The 22,362-nt window shown below is 37.5% G+C and overlaps 3 protein-coding genes and 1 pseudogene across 3 annotated transcripts; 1 reads left to right on the top strand and 3 right to left on the bottom strand.

The window, feature by feature from the left end:
* Nucleotides 1-1,884: 1,884 nt before the first annotated feature.
* LOC142622342 (basic transcription factor 3-like) lies at nucleotides 1,885-9,241 on the top strand (annotated as a pseudogene).
* Nucleotides 9,242-11,253: 2,012 nt separating this feature from the next.
* LOC142644023 (pentatricopeptide repeat-containing protein At5g66520-like) lies at nucleotides 11,254-16,256 on the bottom strand. The gene is made up of 4 exons (XM_075818714.1): nucleotides 14,254-16,256; nucleotides 12,565-13,552; nucleotides 12,209-12,473; nucleotides 11,254-11,629 (listed from the first exon to the last, which is right to left on the bottom strand). Exon 1 carries the CDS (start codon nucleotides 15,918-15,920, stop codon nucleotides 14,304-14,306), a length of 1,617 nt encoding a protein of 538 aa, XP_075674829.1. The 5' UTR covers nucleotides 15,921-16,256; the 3' UTR covers nucleotides 11,254-11,629; nucleotides 12,209-12,473; nucleotides 12,565-13,552; nucleotides 14,254-14,303.
* On the bottom strand, nucleotides 12,342-13,205 carry LOC142629137 (auxin response factor 8-like). Its single transcript, XM_075803122.1, has 3 exons — nucleotides 12,800-13,205; nucleotides 12,565-12,704; nucleotides 12,342-12,473 (listed from the first exon to the last, which is right to left on the bottom strand). Exons 1-3 carry the CDS (start codon nucleotides 13,203-13,205, stop codon nucleotides 12,342-12,344), a joined length of 678 nt encoding a protein of 225 aa, XP_075659237.1.
* Nucleotides 16,257-20,346: 4,090 nt separating the features above from the next.
* Nucleotides 20,347-21,840, bottom strand: LOC142629133 (uncharacterized). Its single transcript, XM_075803117.1, has 3 exons — nucleotides 21,391-21,840; nucleotides 20,557-21,129; nucleotides 20,347-20,493 (listed from the first exon to the last, which is right to left on the bottom strand). The coding sequence occupies exons 1-3, from the start codon at nucleotides 21,838-21,840 to the stop codon at nucleotides 20,347-20,349; spliced, it is 1,170 nt and encodes a 389-aa protein (XP_075659232.1).
* Nucleotides 21,841-22,362: the final 522 nt, after the last annotated feature.

The following is a 22,362-nucleotide window of genomic DNA, read 5'->3' as shown; positions in this document are numbered from 1 at the left end:
GAACGATTATGTTCTTATCTCGTCCCACAAACAGATATACGAACAAGGGGCAACTAATGAGTTAGAAAATAACCTAGGATCATCATTCCCATTAATGACAATTAAAGCAAGCTTTACACATTTGCACGCATTAATGATGAAACGTAATGGACGGAGCAATGGTAACAAGTGAGCTGTACATCTCAGAACCTCCCATTGGTAATATACTAGCCATTGAACATAAATAACAAAAATTCATTGCCCATTAAGGCAAGGAACAACTATAAAAGAAAAGAGCAAAGGAACCCAAAGGTACACACAAATACTCATCCAAAAATCACTCCAAGTCAATTTCTTTCAAAACAACTTTCTCTTTTTCTAACTTAAGCATCAGTGTGTTTTTGGCAAACACCACACCGATGTATTCCATATCTTTCCAAAGTTTTATCGCAGGTTAACATTAGAGACACAACCAACCACCGGATCGTTCATCAAATGAGACGAGGAGCTCAACTGCTGATTTTTTACATCATCAATAAGTAATTTCCAATATCAAATAATTGAATAAGTCACAATAGGCTTATTTTCTAGGGAGAAGTTTCTTCACGTCCAGTAAATATGGGTATGAAAGAATTAAGTAAACTATCGCACTAGAGACAAAGATTTCAATTAGTATGAATTTCTCAAGAGCTTGCTACCTTATTGGCATTTAAGCTATGTCATCGTCATCGTCATCACCATGCCAAGAAAACTTGAGGTGCGTGTCAATTGCAAGCAACATTAATCGGTGGTGGAGTTGAATCAGTGGCTAGGTTTCAGTGGTTGCTAGGTTAGGATTGGTGGTTGCTAGGTTGGGATTAGTGGTGTATTTTGGTGGCTGTTAGGTTGGGATTGGTGGGAAGGATTCAGTTGCGAGTTGTTTCGATGGTTGTTTTGTATGGTGCAACAACAGTGGGTGGTGGGTTTGACAACGGTAGTTGTTGGGTTGGGATTTTGGTTGTAGGGGGTGGTGGTTGCTTGTAAGAGGAAGAAAGAGAGAGGGTAAATAGAGATGAAAGAAAGAGTAAACAAATAATAAAAAATAATATTTAAATGAAGTGGTAAAAAAAATAGAGTTTGGGATGTTGGCTGTATTGTAAAATGATATGGTATAATTGATAAAATAATTTTTTAGATGGTAAAATAAAAATTATTATTTAAACTTGGATGTGAATGCTCTTCGAAGGCAAAATCAAAACCATCCTATGCGCCTAAAATTTTGTTTATAATGTCAATAGTATAGTGGGGGAGGGGGATTTGAACCATATTCTCCTATTAAATAAGAGGAGATTATGCCATTAAATTCCAAGACTATTTACGTGCATCCTGTGTGTGTATGTGTAGACAAATAAGAGTATCCAAACTTATTTGAGCATCTAATAATTCCTTTAGGTGTATGCAGTCCCCACGAAGATTATACAATTAAATATCAAAACTCTTGACATGTGGCCAAACTTGAGTGGCTAAAAAATTGTACCCGATTAAAGTTCAACAAGCTACAAAAGAGTAATTTAAACTAAAGTTCAACAAGCCATTTTGATAGTATTTAATTTGGTTCCTATTATTTTCAACTTGCAATCAATTTGATCAATCCCATCAAATCACAACTTTTCTTACACTTTCTTAGGAACCAAATACAAATCAAATTTACTGATCTCCAACTTTGATAGACACAAATATATACTTAACACCTAAAACAAACTTAGATTTAGACCCACAATGACTGTAGATTAAAAATAACATATACATACTTTACTGCAAGTTAAAAATAATAACAATTAAAAAAAAATTGATTACTGCCAAATGTAATCCCAAAATATATGGGATAATGGCATTTTGGCAAAAAATGAATTAGGTTAGGTCCTAATGTTTATTGGAGGGAGGAAGGGTAAAAAAGGAATTAGGCATTCAAGTAGAGGAGGGCATATTTATTCCCTATCTTCGTCTCTCAAACCCGACAGAGCTCTCTTTCTCTCGCCTGTGTACTGCCGCTGGTTTCTGCTGTTTCTCGTTTCATATTCTAGCTTTCATATTTTATTACCGAAACAAAGGTAGTTATTGTTATTTTTTTAATGTTGTTTCTGTCTTAGGATTTCTGTCTTAGTTTGATTCTTTTATTAACATTTCTTTGTCTTGCCTCTTCAGTTCACTGTGTTAAATAGTTACATTTTTTACAGAAATTTTAGCCCATATTGCTATCACTCTTTTTCTTTCCAGTATATAAAAAAAAAGGCTTTTGAAATTTTCTCAGCAGCCTAACAGGGTACAGTATCTACTAAGTGCTAGGGTTTTGGTTAATTTTCTTTTTCTTTAATTTATTGGGTTGAAAAGAAGCTTCTTTTATTTGAAAACCCTTATCCCCCATTTACTTTCATTCACAATTTTGCTGGACTTGGGATTCAGATTTGGGACCCAAAAACATCATATGAAAAAGGGTTTGTCATTGATTCAGTGTTTTTCCCTGCTCAGATGGACAGGGAGAGGCTCATGAAAATGGCTGGTGCTGTTCGTACTGGTGGAAAAGGAAGCATGAGAAGGTGTGACATTCTTTCTAGAATATGTATACCTTCATTTTGTAGCTTAATCAACTAAACATAAAAGTTTATTTTTCACTAGAAAGAGCTGCTCGTTCTGTAAAAACAAATAGAATGATAGGTGGACCACAACATTGGTCAGTAATAGGAATCGTTTTTTTTACTTTATTTCCTTTTTATTTGATTCAATACCAGCTATTTGTTATGGGTGAAGGAAATGTTATTTGAGCCAGAGCTCATTGGCACAAATATGGGATATGAGAATATATGATTTAAACGTTAACTTAGTCTGGAATGAAAATTATTCTATACTTTTTTTTTAGATTATAAACCCGTAGGATTTAATTCGATAAACATTCGGAAGAGATTCTCCAAGTTTCATTCTTCTGATTCAAAATTTGATATCAGAAAGATTAATCATGTGTACTTTTAATTTTCACAAAAACTACGTTGCATATTTGTTTGTTACTTTTGTTTAATGTGTCAAAGTTTATTTGCGTTTGATGCACAACTGCCTTGTGTGCTTTTGTACTCAGGAAAAAGAAGGCTATTCACAGAGCCACGACCACTGATGATAAAAGGCTTCAGAGTACCTTGAAGAGGATTGGGGTGAACACTATCCCAGCTATTGAAGAAGTCAACATTTTCAAGGATGATGCAGTCATCCAGTTTCTTAATCCCAAAGGTTAACCTCCTAACCTAAGTATTTTTATCTCACCAATGTTTTTATAATTGATTTCCTATTTGGCAACCAATGACTAATAATTTTTTTTTTATCTTGTATCACAGTTCAAGCTTCCATTGCTGCCAACACTTGGGTTGTTAGTGGTTCTCCTCAAACAAAAAGTATTTTCTCATTCTCTTCTTCAACCATTTATATTTTCTAGAATGCACGTCTGCCTTTTTTCGGTAGCTTTTTATGTATCTTTGTTTCTTTCTAGATGTGGTCTACATGAGTTGCTGAAATAGTATGTGGCCCATTTAAATGTTGTAATATTGCTGAGGGTCTTCTAACTTTATGCTTAGCATTCCCAGATTTTCATTCATGTCAAATAATAAGCCTTAAATCAGATCTTAAAGAGGCATTGCACGTTTGCCACTGACTTGTCACTGCTGCACATCTAAATCTTTAATAATCTTCAATGGATAAGAACTAAGACTTGAACTTGTGTTTCAGAATTGCAAGATATTCTCCCAGGGATCATCAACCAACTAGGTATGATGCAATTATGTTTATTTTTCTCACATTTAAATCATAATTTTTTTTTGTTCTAATAGTTCCATATTAGTATTTGTCAGCTACTCGTATTTTGAAACCCTAGTACCAACAAATTGCTGCTTGTGCTTGCTAATCTAAGGCTTTTTGTCTTTACTACTTAACTGATGTTAAATATTTCTTAAATGTGCCTTGAACATCTAATTGGTTTGTATATTGTAGACTAGTCAATCCAATTTTTCCATTATTTTTTGATTTGTAAGTGGGTTAGAGTTTGCTTGCTTAGATGAGTGTGAGAGGCTTTCTCTCGATGGGAGTTTAAGTAGGAGATTCTTGGGGCTCTTAGGGAGGCAGAGGGTGATAAGCTATGAAGCACGGGTGCGTTTTGGGACTCGGGTGCAGGTGCGGGTATGGGTGCGGGACTCGGCAATTAAAAAATTATTAAAAATATTTTTATTTATATTTTCTATATATTTTTACAATTAAAATATTCTTAAAAAACATATTACTATGCCTTGATTCACAAAACAAAGAAAGAAGAAGGCAAGAAACACAAAACAAAACACAAAACCAAAAAGAAAACACAAAAAGAAGCAACAATATTCAAAATAAATTGAGGAAGGACAGATTTAGGGTGTTTGGGCCTCATTCAAAGCCGATTTCGGCTGTTCCGGCGAGATTCAAGGCCGATATTGGCCTGTTTTGGCCGTTTCGGTCGCCGGCCGATACGACTCGATACGGCCCGATTCTGGCCGAATCTGCCCGGTTCGGCGCGAATCAAACCGAGTCAGACGCCGCACCGACGCGCGGGCAACTGCGTCGGACGCTGCGTCCCGCGTCGGGCCATGTCGGACTTGGGTGCAGTACCCTCCCAGCCGCATCCGTGCTTTCTAGGTGATAAGGTTCTTGGGCCTGATGGGATTTCTATGGCTTTCTTTAAAAAATGTGGGTTTACTGTGGCTTTCTTTCAAAAATGTTGGAGTGTGCTGGATGGTGATATTATGGATTTATTTTTATTTTTTGTAGATTTTCATAGACAATGTGTCTTCTCGTAATGCCACTTATGTTTGATCCCTAAGAAGACCAATGCTATCAATATTAAGGACTTTCGCCCAAGTCTTGTGGGTAGCCTATATAAAACTTGGCTAAGGTGTTGGCACATAGACTTAGTAGTATTCTGGGTAAGCTCATTTCTAACTCTCAGGATTCCTTTGTTGGAGGGAGATGGATCCTTAATTCGGTTTTGATTGCCAATGAATGCGTGGATAGCAGAGTGAAGAGTGGTACACCTGGTATGATTGTTATGTTGGATATTGAGAAGGCTTATGATCATGTGAATTGGAATGCCTTATTTTATCTTATGGAGAGGATGGGTTTTGGGGAGAGGTGGGGGAGATGGATGAGTGCTTGTATTACTACAGTTAGGTTCTTTGTTCTTATCAATGGATCTCCAAAGGGTATATTTGGTAGTTCACATGGTCTTTATTAAGGGAATCCTGTCCCCTCTTATTTCTCTTGGTAATGGAGGTGTTGAGCAGGTTGTTAAAGAGAACAGAGGGGGGCGGTTTTCTTTTGTGGTTTTCTAGCTGGGACCCAGATGCAAGGGGGCTTGAATATTTCTCATCTCCTTTTTGCTAATGATACTATATTATTTTGTGATGCTTCTAGGGAACAATAATAATTATATGTTCGGATGGTGTTGATCTTCTTTGAAGCTATCACGGACTCGAAAGTTAATGTTGGCAAGACTAAGATTGTTCTAGTAGGTGAGGTAGGGAATCTGAATATCCTGGCTCATTTGCAATGTTGTAGGGTGGGTAGCCTGCCTATGACTTATTTAGGTATGCCGCTTGTGGCTCACTCTAAGGATGCATCAATTTGGAATCCTATTATTATAAAAATGGAGAAGAGGCTTTCTGGTTGGAAACCTTTGCATGCAAGTGGAGATTGGTGGTTTGGGGATCCTGAAGATTGGGTTGTTTAACCAAGCCTTGCTTGGAAATTGGTTATGGCGTTTTGGGAAAGAGTGTAACAGGTTATGGAGACAGGTTATAATAACCAAATATGGTGTGGCTAGAGGGGGGTAGTGTACTAGAGGTGTGAGAGGGACTCATGGATGTGGGATGTGGAAGAACATTAGGGCTGGTGCAGAGAGCTTCTTTGGACGGTAGGGTATGGTGCAGGGGACGGTCAACGCATTTGATTTTGGCATGATCCTTGGTATGGGCATACTCCTCTCAAGGAACTATTCCCAGATAGGTTTGCATGTTCTTTGTCTAAAGAAGAGTGGATATCTAACTTGGTTATTTTTGCATCAGAAGGGGAAAGAAGGAATTGGAATTTAAAATTCGGTCGAGCTTTTCATGATTGGGAGTTGGAGGGCGTATGTTCTCGTTTTGAGATTCTTTATTCCAATATGTTGAGGGGTGAGGGGGATGATAACCTGACTTGGAAGTTGACTCGGTCTGGTGTGTTTGATGTGCGCTCTTATTATCCATTCTTGTATGGTTCTCTTAGACTTTGTTTGGGAGTTCATAAGGAAATGGAAAGGAATGGAATGTATTTAAACAAGGGAAATGAATGGAAAATAATGGAATTAAGTAACCTTAATTGAATGTTTTAAAATAAGGGAATGTAAAGAAATGAAAATGAATGAAATGTAAGTTATCTTATTTGGGAGTAACATAGAGGGAATAAAATGAAATCATTTATGAAAATATTACTAATAGATACCTATTTTAAAATAAAGGGTTGAATAGATAGTGGTATTTTGGGAGTTTTAGTAAAAATTTCATTAAATCTAATTTCATTCCCTCCCATTCCTCCCAATTTCGGGGAGAATGAAAATTTGAGGTTTTAAGGGAATTGAGAGGAATGAGTGTTCCCTCTTACCGATTTCATTCTCTCTCACTTAAACTCTCAAACAAGGGAATGGACTTTCCATTCCTTCCGTTAAAACTCCCAAACAAGGGAAGGGAAGAATATTCTAAAATTAATCTTTTCATTTCTTTCCATTCCATTCCTTCTTCCCAAACGAGGGCTTACTGATGATTTTCCTTGGGAGAGTATCTAGTGCGTAAACGTACCTAAAATGGTTTTTTTTTTTTTATGGGAAGCAGCATGGGATGGGATACTTAACATTGATAATCTTGTTAAGAGAGGCTGGTTCTTCGTTAATAGGTGTTGTTTGTGTCGTGAAGGGGAATCTGTGGACCATCTTTTGCTACTCTATCATTTTGCTTATGCTTTATAGAGTGAAATTTTTTTGGTGTTCGAGATCCAGTGGGTGATGCCAAAGTCAGCTGTTTCTCTCCTTTTTGCATGGAGGAATTGGTTTGGAAAGTATCGGTCAAATATTTGGATTATGGTTCTAGGGTGTCTAATGTGGTTAGTTTGGCATGAACTATTTGAAGATAAAGAGAAATTTCAATAACTATTAAAATATTCTGTTTGGTACTCTTTCATTGTCTCGAGTTTGGGGGTATACACAACGTATTTCCATTCATGCTTTTCTTCATTCTATTAGTTTTACTCCTTGAGTTTATTGTATTCATTTCCAGTTCAGAGCTTTCATCTTCGTGAACTCTTTGAAATTTTTTATCAATAAAATCTCTATTACCTATCAAAAAGAATTACTAAGTTACGCATGCACCCAGTGCCTGTCGTGGAAGTTCTGACATGATACTTGGTAGGTAGATGCTAGTTGCAATAGAGAAAAATATGAAACCAGGGCATTGACATCCACTGCAAAAAGGAACAATTACAATAGAGAAAAGCATGAAAAACCAGGGCATCTACAGGAACTTTATTGTCTGGTATCCATTTCCAGTGAAGTCAAAATCCCCAAGATCCAATTCATAGTCTTCTTTCTGAATTTCAAAAATCAAAGATGGTGAATCCAAGTTATATAATCTTCAGCTTTTGACTATCGATTTTTAAACAATGAGATTTTATGGTTTTCATTTCGAAATCCTGCAAGAATTTGTTGGTGGATGTGTTCAAATGTTGGTAATGGCTCAGGTTCATGTGGGTTTGAGTCAGATTTTAATCCTGGCTTCAGAAAAAACTACTCAAATCTGGATTTAACCTTTTTATGCAAGATTTATGTATGTATTCTCTTAAGGCTAAATGCTGCTAGCTTGAGCTCTGAAGGTCTATTCTGTAGAATTATAGCCTCTTTTAAATTTGGTCCATTTCGACATGAAATGCAAATCTTAAGGCTATACAGCAGCAAATATTTAAGTCATATGTTGTTTTCCTACTTGACTCTGATCAAATGACTATTTTTATTTGACTCTTTTTCCTGAGCTAGCAGATTACTTTCTTCTTTGAATGTTTGTCTAGCCCCCCTGAGAAACACACACACTTGCACACGTGCAACATGCAACCCAAACCAGTAACATTTGAAAAAGGGAAAGAAATCCCCTTGCCCTAATGAATGAGAGAGAGAGGCAATGAAATATGCATCTGCTTGGACTGTGAATTATCTTAACATACAATGTTTTTATGAGATAAGAAAATGACCCTTGGAAGGTTCATGCGTGTACAGTGTTGCCCCCCTTCCCCCACCCCAAAAAAAAAAAAAATCTTGGCTTGAGAAGGTCCCAAACAATTCTGCCTGAAGACTCTATAGCTATTGAGCATAGTAGTTTAAATATTATTTTGAGTGTCATTGATTGCCAGCACCTCTTCCATCTCTGTTGACCTCAGTAGCTCTACCTCTGCTGATGTCAAACGGCTCGCACAGAAAATTATATAATATTCATGTTGTTGGAGTTTGGAGTTTTTAAATTATATAATATTCAATAATCTATGCTTATATGATTCAAATGATGAGTATTAACAGCTTAAGTAAGAGTAACATTAAAAATAAATATTCCAGTGCTGATCTTTTTGATTGATTATGGGAAATGAGGCTATTTTAACCTAAGGAGTTATATTAATTTTATTAGATTATATGGCTGCAGGACATTATTTAGCTGGAAATTACTTTTTTTTTTAGTAGTCTTGACAGAAACTAATTCTGTGGGCTTTCTGGAAATGTATTTGTTGTGTTTTGTTATCTCATTTCAGTCTTGCACTGACATATATGGGTTTCAATTTTTAGGGCCAGATAACTTGGACAACCTAAGGAAGCTGGCGGAGCAGTTTCAGAAGCAGCAACCACCTGCTGGTGCACAAGCAACGCAAGAAGAAGACGATGATGAAGTCCCGGAGCTTGTTGCTGGTGAAACCTTTGAAACTGCTGCAGAAGATAGTCATACTCATACTTCTTAGACTGGTTGTTTGAATGGTTTCCAATATCAATTTTATTACTTTACTGGGCATTTCTTTCCCCTTATGGCCTTCAGCTCTTGTGATAGTCACTTTACTTGATGTGTTGTTGAATTTAGTGAAAGAATTGTAGCTTGTATGAGACCTAATATATCGTTTGAATGGCAGTTTTTATCGAGTCATGCTGCCCTTCCATAAATTGCATTATTGCTAATTCCCTTTTATTGTATACATTGATGGCAAGGCTCATCCTCGGATTATACCAGCTCACCAACCTTTTTTTTACCATATTGATGCCTTTTGAAGGCATGGCTTCAGTAGTTGAAATGTAGAACACTAAGAGGGTGTTTGGAATTGTCATTTAAACAATAGTATTCAGTTTTTAATTAAACTTACACATATTTCTCAAAAAAAAAAAAAAAAACCTTACACATAATTCTATACACTTTTTCACTCACGTATTTTTACAAAACAACGTTACTAGAAATCTTTTACCAAACAGGTCCTAAATTGTGCTGGAAAGTATCACAATTGCACTTGTACTTTGCATAACACATATAGGTGCAATAGTCCCCACATTCGCTTACGCAAAACACTATTTGAGCTAAAACATGCCTAAAAAACTTTTTTTTTTAAATGATTCATGTTTGAATTAACAATTCATTAGTTAAAATGGATTTTGAGCTATAGGGATTATCCATAAGTAGATAACATTGTAGCTTAGGCAAGTTCATTTTGTATTTTTTTTTCTCTCTATCACTCTCAAACGCACGAAATCTACCATGCCCGAATTCACAAGATTTTGCATCCTCGGAATTCTTGGAGTTGTACACGAAAGCTTTTAAACTAAGAGAATTCATGGTGTGCCGGATAGAAGGGTGAACCAACCACATCTCGTAGGAATTAGAGTTTTTGCAGTATAAGTCTTGATCAAATTATCAAGATCAAAGAATATGAATCGTAAATTTGTCAGTTGTCAAGGCAGCAAGCATCAATCCATGTTAGTCTCAGTCTTGAGCTCATACTCACACTAGTGAATCAAACCGTCCATAGCCGAAACCATATCGAGGAAGGTTCTGTATCTTCAACAAAGATGCGAAGCTAGATGAGAACCCGATGTGTGAGGTTGCTAAAGAATAAATGGGAAAAAAATATTTTAATAAGAGTATAGATATGGAAGTTTTGACTCTTTTGAGGGTGAATAGGCAAAATAGAAACAGTAGCTCTTTATGTTAGAATATGCCTAAAATTCCTATTAAAAGAAAAAAAAATAGAAAAAAAAAAAGAAAAAAGGCCTAAAGCATTGCTAATGCTCCTCTACTTTTATAGATTTTTTACACGCGCATACATATGAACTATAAACTAGACTGCATATGTAGTTATGTGCACACAAAATATGCTTGCACCATTATCCATATGCACACTAACTAAATGTCATACACACACACAAATACAGAGTAAGAGCATCTCCAAGAACCTTTTTATTTTCTCACTCAAATTTGAAAAATAAACCAACTTTTCTATATTAATTATTCACTTCTTCTTTTTTAACACACCCTCCCACGGCCTCTCTATCAATCCTTTACTTCATTCAAATTTTTTATTCTTATTATTCAGCATTCACCACACAATGCTGCCTTGTTTTAAAGGCACCCTTGAAAGGCCTTAACAATTACAATTGAAATCGCTTTTCAAACCTCCATAGTTCCCTCCACCACCAAGGTCATGGGGTCCATATTGGGTCACATCAGGATCTCTATCATTTGTTTTTTATTATTCTTTCACACTTTTGTTTTAGTTCTATGTATACTTGTAAGGTTTTTTGAAAAATAAACAAATAAATAATTAGTTATAACTTATAACTGTTGTATCAAGGAACCTTTTTACTATGTCACTTGTGTTCCCAGTAGTGACAGAGAAACCTAGATAAAAATAGTTAAGGTCTCCCTCGCGCTACACTTATATTCTTTAGGCGACTGGTTCAATCTACAACTGAATCCACATTTATATCCATAATAAAATGCAGTGTCTCATGTGTAGAGTGTGGCGCCTTAAGTGATGGTATCCACATTAACAAGGACAAACTAAATGCAGCAAACTTGAGTGTCAAATGCTACTTGCATGAAAGCAATACCACCAGCATGATTTTAAGACGCAGGTTTCAATGTGCTAGAAATTCAATAGTTCTAATTTTCTTATCTAGGTAGTGAACTTATATTTTTCTCCATAAGAGTCAAACCCATTAATACTATAGTCTTAGAAAAAGAGGTTATACAACATATTTGCGAGCCAAACAAAGGCAAATAGGCAGTGTCACACACCAAAACTAGTACATCCAATATTTGGATTTATCAGCGAGTGAAACTAGAACAAGGGAATATATATAATATGCTTTTATATTAACCTCAACCTCAGTCCTTGAGCATGCCAAGAGATGGTAGCCCTGAGACAAGGTCTTGAGCTTCACCACTACTGCTATTCAGCCTTTGATCACCTTGTGGGCTGAAGTATTCAACTGCTTGCTCTCCCATTATGGACACCCTCAGGTGAAATTATCTTGATATACCAAACATTATTGACGCACGCCCTGCACACAGTCATTTGTAGTGAGTGCGCAGAAATAGGTCTTGCCAGACTGTTCTGAGAAACCATGGCCATGGCAATCATTTTATTCTGTTCTATATCATTAAAAAGTACATTCGTAGATAACATATATATAACCAAGAGGAGAAGGGAAATGAAATCTAAAAAATTGTTGATAAACAAATATAATAAAGTGATTTCTTGAAATCCTTAAACCCAACTCTCTCAAAGAGGCATCAATAAAATTTAATAAGCTCATCAGAATGCAATAACAAAGAAAGAATTTTCACCCAAGTTCTGAGTAGAAGCAATGGCATTGATTTTTTTTTTTTTGGAGAGGGGAATGTTGGTGGGAATGCCTTCAACTCTACAGAGAATCTAGACCCATCACTAAACAAGTTTTACTATGCCTTTTCAAGGAGATCATGGAGAAAGAGAATGGGGAAAAGCGGTTCATTCACAACCTCAATGTTGTCACAAGAAACCCCAAATTTAACAAAAACCATTTTCAAACCATTTAATAGATTAAGGCTAAAACCACATAGAGAGAGAGAGAGAGAGAGAGAGAGAGAGAGAGAGAAACCTTCAAAAGCATCTAATCAAAGGGCTATCCCTTGTAAATACTCTAATCAAAGGGCTATCCATTTAAATACCTACTCCCATGGGTTGTCTCCAAGGAGAAGCACATCATTTTCCCTGTCAACAAATACAAGCTACTAGCCTAATCTAAGAGGGTCTTCAAACTTTCCCTCAATTCCAAACATCTGCGCCAGCTTCTCTTGCAGCTCATTATAGCTGCTGAACTGGGAGATGTCTAGTGAGCACCCAACCGACCCTGATTTATAAACCTATACAAAAACAGTGCATCATCTAGTCAAGACTATTAAGCAAGCAATAGTAATAATAAATTGAAAAACCCAAATAGCTTGCAGCTCATACCTTGACAAAAGTCTGGGATGGGGTTGGTGGATCAACTTGCCCTGCACTATTCAATAACTCAGAGGAGACTTGCACTGAACTGTACAGAGAATTCTGAAATCCAGTATCCCCTAACGGCATTGAGGACACATCAGCATCAACTGATGTAGCAAAAGTAGACACAGTGGCATGGAGTAGAAGTCCAGATGAATCAACATGAACACCACAAGGAGTGGATTCTGAGAATCAGAGTTACAAATTTCTGGCTCTTCAGTAGCATCTTTCCCAGGATAAGGTGAGTGTGACATTGAGTTGGCAAAAGCATCGACCTGTGAATGTGAATACTTTGGAGCCCATGATCGTTGGGGTAACTGCTCAGCTAGCATGGACTGACCAACTCTGGAGAAGTTCAAAATATTGCTACTCCCTTCAGGACAAAGTGAACTGACCATGTTTTGTCTAGGGCTAATAAATTTTGAGAACTTCGTACTTGGATCCATGAAGCCTGCCTTCACAAAAGATGAAGAATGTACATTTGACTGCAGCCTCTGATGCAGCTGATCACTTCGAATATGAAGTGCATTCTGATAGGTATGTTGCTGTTGCCATGCCTGATCCTCTTGTTGGTTGTTTAGTGATTGCTGTATAAGGTGCTGCGGCATGTTCTCTGATAAAACTTGGGTTTGCACCTGCAGGATATTAAGATGAACTGCTTGTTGTTGTTGTTGTTGTTGTTGTTGTTGCTTTTGTTGCTGCTGCTGCTGCATGAGTGAAGTATGGCTCCCTGGCTGTTGAAGACACTGTAAAGGCTGCTGAAATTGCATAACTTGATGTCTTAGGAGATATGCACTTCCTAGGTACTGCATGCCAGTAGCCAACATGGCTTGGTTCCTGTACTGCTGATCAGGATAATTTCCAAGCAATGTTGGGTCCATTCTCTGCTGCATCCAGGGTTGCAAACTAACACCTTGAAAATTAAGGGAGTGAAGACCTTGCTCTCCAGTTCCCCCTTTAAAAAATCAATAAAAATTAATATTTAATGAAATATAGTGTAAAATAGATAATCTGATGTGAGATGTTTTGAAAAGTGAGTATATAAAATAGAAAAAAATAGGATGTTATGCTAAAATAGACAAAATTTTGCATGAGGTGATGCGAATGATCTAAGATCTTAGCCAAAAATAGCTCTAATCAATTATAATGCAACTATTTACAAAGACAACCACTTCAGTAAAGGATATTGACCCTTTTTTAAGCCTCTCATTATCTGTTTGGCCAACTTATTATTTGTTAATGTGAGACAAAAAATAAGTGATTTTAACAAATTCTTTCAGATGAAAGTCTCCCTTGTGTTTTCAAAAAGTATACTTTAGTCCTAGTAAGAGGATAAAATTCAAATTTAATTAATTATAATAAGGATTCAATGTCTGAATATCCCAATCCCTTATTTACGCCCTCCAATAAAACAATGACGCATCATCTACAGATTCCCAAATGTCCTTTAACTTCAAATTCACAACCCCTTTCTTTTAAAATTTTTGTTCATAAGTAATTTTCAATATCAAATAACTGAATAAGTCTCCATGGCCTTATTTTCTATGGAGAAGTTTCTTCATTCCAGCAAATATGGGTATGAAAGAACTAAGCAAACTAACTATCACACTAGAGAGAAAGATTTCAATTGGTTTGAATTTCTCAAGAGCTTGCTACCTTATTGGCAGCTGAGCTGTGTATACACCAATTCTCATATAGAAGTTGATTTATTCATTTATCTTATCACAGTCAATGCCATCATCGTTGTCATCATCATGCCGAGAAAACTTGAGGCGGGTGTCAATTGCAAGCAACATTAACATGATCTCCTCCATAAGCGCATGCGACCTATCTCCAGCTACAAATTCACAAACCACACCATCCACTTCAATCAAGCTGCATCCGGGAAGCTTTTGTACCCTTTTCTCTTCCATTCCCTTTCTTACCTTTGCGACACCATCCCATTGGTTAGCGGAAGCATACATGTTGGAAAGAAGAACATGAACCCCACCATGGTCTAGACTCTGATGAATCAAGTGCTCAACCGTTTCTTTACCCAACTCAACATCTCCATTAACTCTACAAGCATTGAGCAATGCACCCAAAACATAGGAGTCTGGTTCCATGGGCATCTCTCTCACCACCTTCTTTGCCTCTTCTAGCATCCCAGCTCTTCCTAAGAGATCTACCAAACAGCCATAGTGTTGGACCCCTGGCTCCATCCCATACTCCTCACTCATGCTAGTAAAAATTCTCAAACCTTCATCCACCAACCCCATTCGACTGCATGCACTTAATACACATATAAATGTTACTTCATTAGGAAAAACTCCTTCGTTCTTCATCCTAACAAACAACTCTATCGCACTACCACTCTGACCATGATTTGCTAGGCCTGAAATCAAAGAAGTAAAAGCATAAACATCTCTATTCACATTTGGCATCTCATCAAATACACTACGAGCAGTTTCAATGCACCCGCATTTTGCGTACATGTCAATAAGAGCAGTGCCCAAAACTCTATCTAATTCCATCCCATTTCTATCCACATATGCATGTATCCACCTTCCCTGATCCAGTGCGCCAAGAAAAGCACACGCAGTGAGTGCACCCACAATGCCAGCATGATTAGGCCGAAACCCAGAAACCTGCATATCATTAAAGAGCTCCAAAGCCTCTTTGAACAAACCAACTTGTGCATACCCAGTTATCATCGCACTCCAAGAAACAGTATTCTTCACAGGCATTTGATCAAACAGTTCCCGTGCAACCACAACTAGTCCCGATTTTACATAGCCATTAATCAAAGCAGTCCACGTAATGACATCCCGGTTCACACTCGTATCAAACAACTTACGAGCTGATTCCATGCAGTCACAAGTCGCGTACAAATGGATCAACCCGTTCTGCACAAAGTCATATGATTCCCAGCCAAGCCTGACGACTTGGGCATGGAAAATTGTACCCAATGAGATATCAGAGAGGTGAGCACAGGCTTTAAGGAGAAAAGAGAAAGTATAGTTGTTGGGCAAGAAGCCAATGTGAAGCATTTTCTTATAAAGACACACAGCTTTAATGGGTTCATTTTTCTCGGCAAAAGCTCTGACCATGGTGTTCCAAATGAGTTTGGATGGATTGGGTAAATGGTGAAAAAGTTGATAGGCGTGGTTCAAGTCTCCATGGTTGGACACTGCACAGAAGGAGATGATCTTGGTAGCGGCATGAGGGTCTAAAAGGGTGCCTGAAACAGTGAGATGGGATTGGATTTGCTTTACATGCGTCATGGTAAGGCTCAGGCAGCATTGGTCCAACAGGGCAAGAGCTCTCTGAGTACTTGCTTTCATCAGCCCAATATTTTGGGAAAAAATGGCAGCCTGAAAACTTTAACTTTGCCCCCAACACCAACATATCAACAAATTAACAACACATCCGATACCGTTTCTCTCTCTTAGCTCTGCCTCAGCAATTTGCATAATCTCATTTTTCCTTTTCCACTGGTCAATCCCTTCCGCCGGTGGCTTGGCATCGCACCCCCGTCGAATCTAAGAGAATCGGCTGAGGTACCGTATTCTCCTCTCTAATCTGAGTTTATTTTTCCTCTCTCTGATGATATCTCTCTCTTCTTTTTGACACACACTCGCTCTCTCTGCTGCCGCTAGTCTTGAGTCTTGACTCGTGTTTTGAGTTCATTGCTTTTTATTTACGGTATTTTAAATCTGGACTAAGGACACGAACAGCCAACTAAATTACCAGGTAATGAGTTGCGAACTTAAGAGTTAATATCATATTTGGGATAACATAATTTATCCGATTAATAAATAGGTTGAGTTAGTATCTAATTCAAGAAACCCATTTCAATTATTTGGCTCATTTAATTAAATGACAAAATTTTAATATTCCCATTAAATCCTAGATATATAAACTTATTAATTGCTATGGTTTATTTTCTTTGACATATTATAATTGATTATTTGTGATATTGAGATATGCTTTAGTTTTAAATAATTATTTGTGATGCAATTACTTGTTAGTTCTGAATTTTATATTAAAATATTTATTTTTTTGGTTTTTTATAATTCAATTTGGTTAATACTTTTCTTTTTTTTTCATTTTGATAATTAAGTCACACGATTGACCTATTTGATAAATAGGTTATATTAAGGTTGAGAAATCTTAACCCGTTTAATAAACATGCCGAGTTAGTGTTAACCCATATAGTCAGATTCTCATGAGTTAACACAACACGAACCCGACATACAAACACAAATTGCCACCCCTACACTAGACAGTGGTTAACTAACTTTGTTGTTAAGACTTGTGGGTTGGCGTGGAAATAATAATACTTGAGGAAAAAACAAAAGAAAAATTATTCATTTTGCTTGTTCAGGAAAAAAAAAGATATGTTAGAATTAGAATAACTTAAATACAAAAATTTAATAAAGTAGTTTGCATTTAAAATGTAATATATATAATTTGATAGTTACAACAATGAGAAAGGTGATTTTGAACTTTGGTTCTTCTCATAAATGTGATTAGGCAATGTCACTAGGGTTTTAACTCTTAACAATCCATGTGAAAGCTCTACAAATCGACAAATCATGTATGAAATTCCTTTTATAAGATCACATTTTGAAAATTTTGTGAACATATGTAAAAATTATGGGAAAAGATTAGGAGAAATGGGGAAAGTTTTAGGAAAGGTCATTTGGAAGGATAGGGAAATTGTCTTGATTTTTTACTTGAAGCTATGTTTGTATTGAGTAACAGTGTCATTTTCTCACTATGGTGGGCCTTTTTGTGTTGTTGGGCTTTGATTTCTCATGTTGTACTACGGCTTGTGGGTCTGAGGTAAGAGAGTTGGGGTTGGCCTAAACAGAGTACGCCTGAGGCCAATTTGTACACAAGTCTAGCCATCCCAATATAAACGTGTTCAGGCAAAAACATCGCATACTGAGTGTACGACATTTCCACAACAGGAACAGCTGTTACAGATGTTATAGCAGGAATACAATACAGCAGAATAACTATAATACAAGATAAATGATATTAACAAGGAAATAAAGGAAGGTAGCTTAATAAAGGTATAGCAGAATAATACAACCAATGGAAATAACGCTACAGTAGATAGTTTAATAACTGAACGGTGAACTAATCACCCAATAAGCATTAATAACGAAAAATGGAACTTGCCTGCCAAAAAATTAGACTTAACTTCTCAACAAAAGCGAGTCCAATAAGGAAACCAATTCCCAATGTAAGTAATCTCAAGGAAGGCTTCTGCCATAGAAGTTACACACGATGGAAAAATGGCCTAAATGGTTTAAGCTTCAATTCTCAATCTCTCAAAGAATGGGTCTGCTAAGAGGGGGAGAAAAGGGTAATCTATTAATGCATGACTCTACTCCTACCTCTTAAATCTCTCTAATTTTTTGTATAAAATTTTCTTTTCTCTCTTTTATTTCCATTTCTACCTCTCCTTCCTTCCATCTCTTGTTCCTCCCTCTCCTTTTTTACTGTTCACAGCTACCACTTTTTAATACTATTTTCCATGGGGGATTTACCAATTTTACCCCTCAATTGCTTTTGGCTCCTTATGGGTGTCCTTCCAAAATTGCCCACTAGCCTACCGACTGCTCAGCCACTACCATTGCTTTGAATGTGTTGGTTGCACCACTCCCCATTCCTAGACAAAATTGCTTGTCTTGTTTCTTACCTCTCTCTGTTATTCACTACCCTCATCCAGATAAGGATTAAGCATCTCCATTACCTTCCTCTATGGCATGCATCAAGTGGTCCAAGCCCACACTTACCTCTTTTAGGTGAAATGTCATCTCGGCAGAACATTTTTCCCCAAAGAAGTTTAAGCGGGAACCCCAAAATAGACTCCCTCTTTCTCCCCACCACTAGACCACACCCTTTGAAACTTGTGACTCACCTCCCCTGTATTGGCTGGGTACAAGTAGGTGATGCCCTAGCCCTTTGCGTACGCTCCACTCTATTTGAATTTGTTTCTTTTTGGCCTTCACACTATTTTTGTTGCCTTCGTGTTTGTTTGATTCTACTGTACGTACTGGTTGGTGTTTATCTTTTGTGGTGTGAAATATATGTGGGCTTTTAGGCTCATGTTCACTGCCTCTTATCCTTTCTTGGGCTGGGTGTTGCTTGGGTAAAAGCCCTTGTCTTCCTACAAAGCCTATGTTTTCCTTTTCTCTGTCCGAGGGCTTTTTGGTTATTGATCCTATCATATCACTTCGTCGTGTCTGCTATAACTTTTACCTTTCTTTTTACTTCTTGTTACCCTGTGGACTTGTGGGCTGATGTTCCTACCGTGCCAACTCACTACTTTGTCAATTTTGTGCTTAGGGCTTCCTAGGCCCACTTTTGACATCTTTACTTCTTTTGAGCTTTGTTGGCCAACATTTCTACTATGCTAGCCCATTTCATTATTTCATTCCTCAGGCTTCCTCGGCCCGTTTATTTCCTTTTTATCTCTTTTACTCCCATAGGCTTTTTGCTAGATCCTTTAGACTTCCTCGGCCCAATTACCACATCTTTACCTCTCATTACTTTTTGGGCTTATTAGCCTTTAAGCCGACCCATTGAGTTTATTAATTCATTTATCGGGCTTCCTCGACCCATTTACCTTTTCTTTACTTTTTTTTATTCTCATGGGCTTACTACTTCATCATTTGGGCTTCCTCGGCCCGTTTACTTCTTCTTTACCTCTTTTTTATTCTTGCGAGCTTGCCAGCCATCAATCTTGTCATTTCAGCTTGCTGGGCTTGTTTCCTCATCCCTTTATTGTTTCCCTTTTTTACCTTCTCTATATTGTTGGATTTCTTCTGTGGTTGGCCCTTTTGTCAAAAAAGGGCATTAACACTCATTATAGAGAGGGTTATTCCATTTTGCAAGTGGTGATATGTCTCCCTCTGGCACATCATCAACTTCAAGATTGTGGGCTATTAAAAAACTCGTATTATGGGTGCTTATATGACATTTAATAATACCAAGCATGGATGGAATGCCATTTTTCCAAAAGCTAAGTGTTCATCAAGAGTATAAATCTGAATTTTAAAACATTAAAGCATTAGCATCGGGGGTATAAAGCCCTCCAAATTGCTATTTTCAACCTAAACCATTAAAAACATGCAAAAATTGGATTATTAAATGTAAAAAATTATACCAACCTACTATAGTAATTTGGTACTTTTACTAATTACTATTCATAGTTGGTAAACTTAAATTCCCATATTTTATTAGCTCTCACTCTATCTCTTTTATGACTCTCCCTCTTCTCTCTCTATTCTCTTTATTTATCTTCTCTATCTCTTCACATTTTTGGTTGGGTTCAATCAGTGGCTAGTTTTTAGTGGTGGGTCTTTTCGGTGGTTTCTAGATTAGAATTAGTGGTGGATTTTGGTGGTAGCTGGGTTTCAGCTTTGATGGTAGAGTTGAATTGGTGGCTGGGTTTCGATGATTGGTCGTTTCAGTGGTAGTTGGGTTTTCAGTTTCAGTGGTGAAGTTTAATCTGTATCAAGGTTTCGCTGGTGGAGTTGAATCAATTGTTGGGTTGGGATTGGTGGTGGGTCGTTTTGGTGGTTGCTAGGTTGGGATTGGTGGTGGTAGTTTCAATGGTTGGTGGGTTGGGATTGGTGGCTAGGTTTTGGTATTGGGTCATTTTGTTGGTTGCTGTGTGTGGTGCAGCGGTGGTGGGTGGTGGGTTTGGCGGCAGTGGTTGTTTTTGAAAAAGGCTTCAACTTCATTCAACTATTAAACAGAGTCAAAGTACAAAGCTTCAAGGATTAGGGGAGGGGGCTCCTCCAACCATACAACCTCATCAGAAACATCTCTAGCAAATCGGGCTAAACTATGTGCTGCAGAATTAGCACTCCATTTGACAGTACTAACAGTGAACTTCTACAACCCAACAGTAAGACATTGTATGTCCCCATAGATATGACCAAGGCAAGAGCTGTTTACCTGTGAGAAGGAAATAGAATTCATTACACTTGCATTATCCCCATCAGGCGCCAACTCTGAAAATCCAGCATCAATAGCGAATTCCAGGGCTTTACGGCATGCCAAAACTTCAACTTTCTCATTCCCATAAACCAGTGGTCCCTTAGCAGATAATGCAGCCATGACTTCGCCCCTCTCATTACGAATAATTGCACCAAACCTCGAGGCATTTAGGTCCGAAAATATGGCAGCATCAAAGTTCAATTTGTACTTCAAATCGTGAGGTGAATTACATTCAGTTGTCCTCCCAGACGTGGCAGAAACTTGCAATTGGTTTTGGGCAGATTGGTACTCCTCCAAATAATCATGAGCTCTTTTATTTAGCCTAGCAGGTTCTTGTAATCTTCCCTCATGAATCACAGCTTTTCTCTGATTCCATATAAGCCATCCTTGTACCAGAAATAATTCAAACTCTTCCTTTGTAAGCCAAACAAGCAAGTCCTCAAAGAGCTGAAATATATCTCTCTGGCTTTGGGTGCATTTTTGCAGTCTACTAGGACCCCCAGCCCAGACGTCATGTGCTACCCTGCACTCCTACAAAACATGAACTACTGATTCAGAAGCACACCGGCAAAGTTCACAGCTCGCATCCTCAACAACCTTTTGATGAACTAAATTCTCCCTGGTTGGAAGTATATCGTGACAAACTCTCCAACCAAAGACCTTTATTTTGTTAGGAACATTAAGCTTCCATAACTTAGCCCACATAGAATTTGTTGTTCCTGCCGAAGAGCTTTCTCCCTGATTAATGGCTTCCCCCATAATCTGTCATGCAACATGGTAGCCTGACCTTACAGAGTATACTCCATTTTTATTATGTAGCCAGAAAATGGAATCAACAATTTGCCTTCTACTCAAAGGGATACGAAGGATGGCAGCCGCATCCTCACTGTGGAAGTTCCATTCAATATACCCACAGTCCCACCATTGTAAATCCTTGTCAATAAGGTCTGATACCCTCCACTCACTATCCACAGCAACTGGGAGATGAACCACCCTGTTTGTTGGGTAGTTAGTGATCCACCTATCCTGTGTGACCTTAATAGAAGATCCATCACCCACCCTCCAACAGCAACCTTTCTTTAGAATTGGTTGAGCAGCAATAATACTTTTCCAAACGTATGAACTATTTGGAACATCACCAGCAATTAGAAAATTGCTTCTTGGAAAGTACTGGGCTTTAAAACATTTGTGAAGAAGTGAACTCTGATCTTGCAACAACCTCCATCCTTGCTTGGCCAACATTGCCAAATTAAAATTTCTCACATCTTATACCGCCTTCTTTCTTAGGCCGAGCCAGTTTATTCTAGCACTTTCAATGGATTTTTTCCTCATTACCTATCGGCGGCAGTGGTTGTTGGGTTGAGATTTTGGTTGTAAGAGGTGATGTTTGCTTGTAGGAGAGAGAGAGAGAGTAAATAAAAAGAAAATAAATAATAATAAAAGAATATTTAAATAAAGTGGAAATAAATAAAGTTTTGAAATTAAGAGCATCCACATCAATGGTGTTAAATATCTATTTTAATACTCTAAACACCCCAAAACATCCAACATTAATGGTGCTAAACTTAAAAAAATTTACCAATCTGTAACAGTAAACTGCTAGTAGTACCAACTCATTGTAGTAAGCTACTACTAATATTATATTATTTCTCTTTCTCCCTCTCAATATTAAATTAGTTTTTTACTTTCTCTCCATTCCCTCACTCTCTCCTTTCTCTTTCTCTCTCTCTCTCAAGTCAGTTCTCTCTCTCCTCTATTACTTCC

The sequence above is a fragment of the Castanea sativa genome, chromosome 1 (genome assembly GCF_040712315.1).
Source record: "Castanea sativa cultivar Marrone di Chiusa Pesio chromosome 1, ASM4071231v1".
NCBI lineage: Eukaryota > Viridiplantae > Streptophyta > Magnoliopsida > Fagales > Fagaceae > Castanea > Castanea sativa.
This window is presented reverse-complemented; position numbering and strand designations above follow the sequence as displayed.

Coding starts and splice junctions, on each gene's coding strand:
- LOC142644023 (XM_075818714.1), bottom strand. CDS start 15,920: ATGAAAGCAAGTACTCAGAGAGCTCTTGCCCTGTTGGACCAATGCTGC.
- LOC142629133 (XM_075803117.1), bottom strand. CDS start 21,840: ATGTTGGCCAAGCAAGGATGGAGGTTGTTGCAAGATCAGAGTTCACTT. Junction 21,130..21,390: donor ATAAAAATGGAGTATACTCT/GTAAGGTCAGGC, acceptor CATGTTTTGTAG/GAGTGCAGGGTAGCACATGA. Junction 20,494..20,556: donor ATTCTATTTCCTTCTCACAG/GTAAACAGCTCT, acceptor GTTGGGTTGTAG/AAGTTCACTGTTAGTACTGT.
- LOC142629137 (XM_075803122.1), bottom strand. CDS start 13,205: ATGCCGCAGCACCTTATACAGCAATCACTAAACAACCAACAAGAGGAT. Junction 12,705..12,799: donor TACTGAAGAGCCAGAAATTT/GTAACTCTGATT, acceptor TTGCTACATCAG/TTGATGCTGATGTGTCCTCA. Junction 12,474..12,564: donor CATCCCAGACTTTTGTCAAG/GTATGAGCTGCA, acceptor GTTTTTGTATAG/GTTTATAAATCAGGGTCGGT.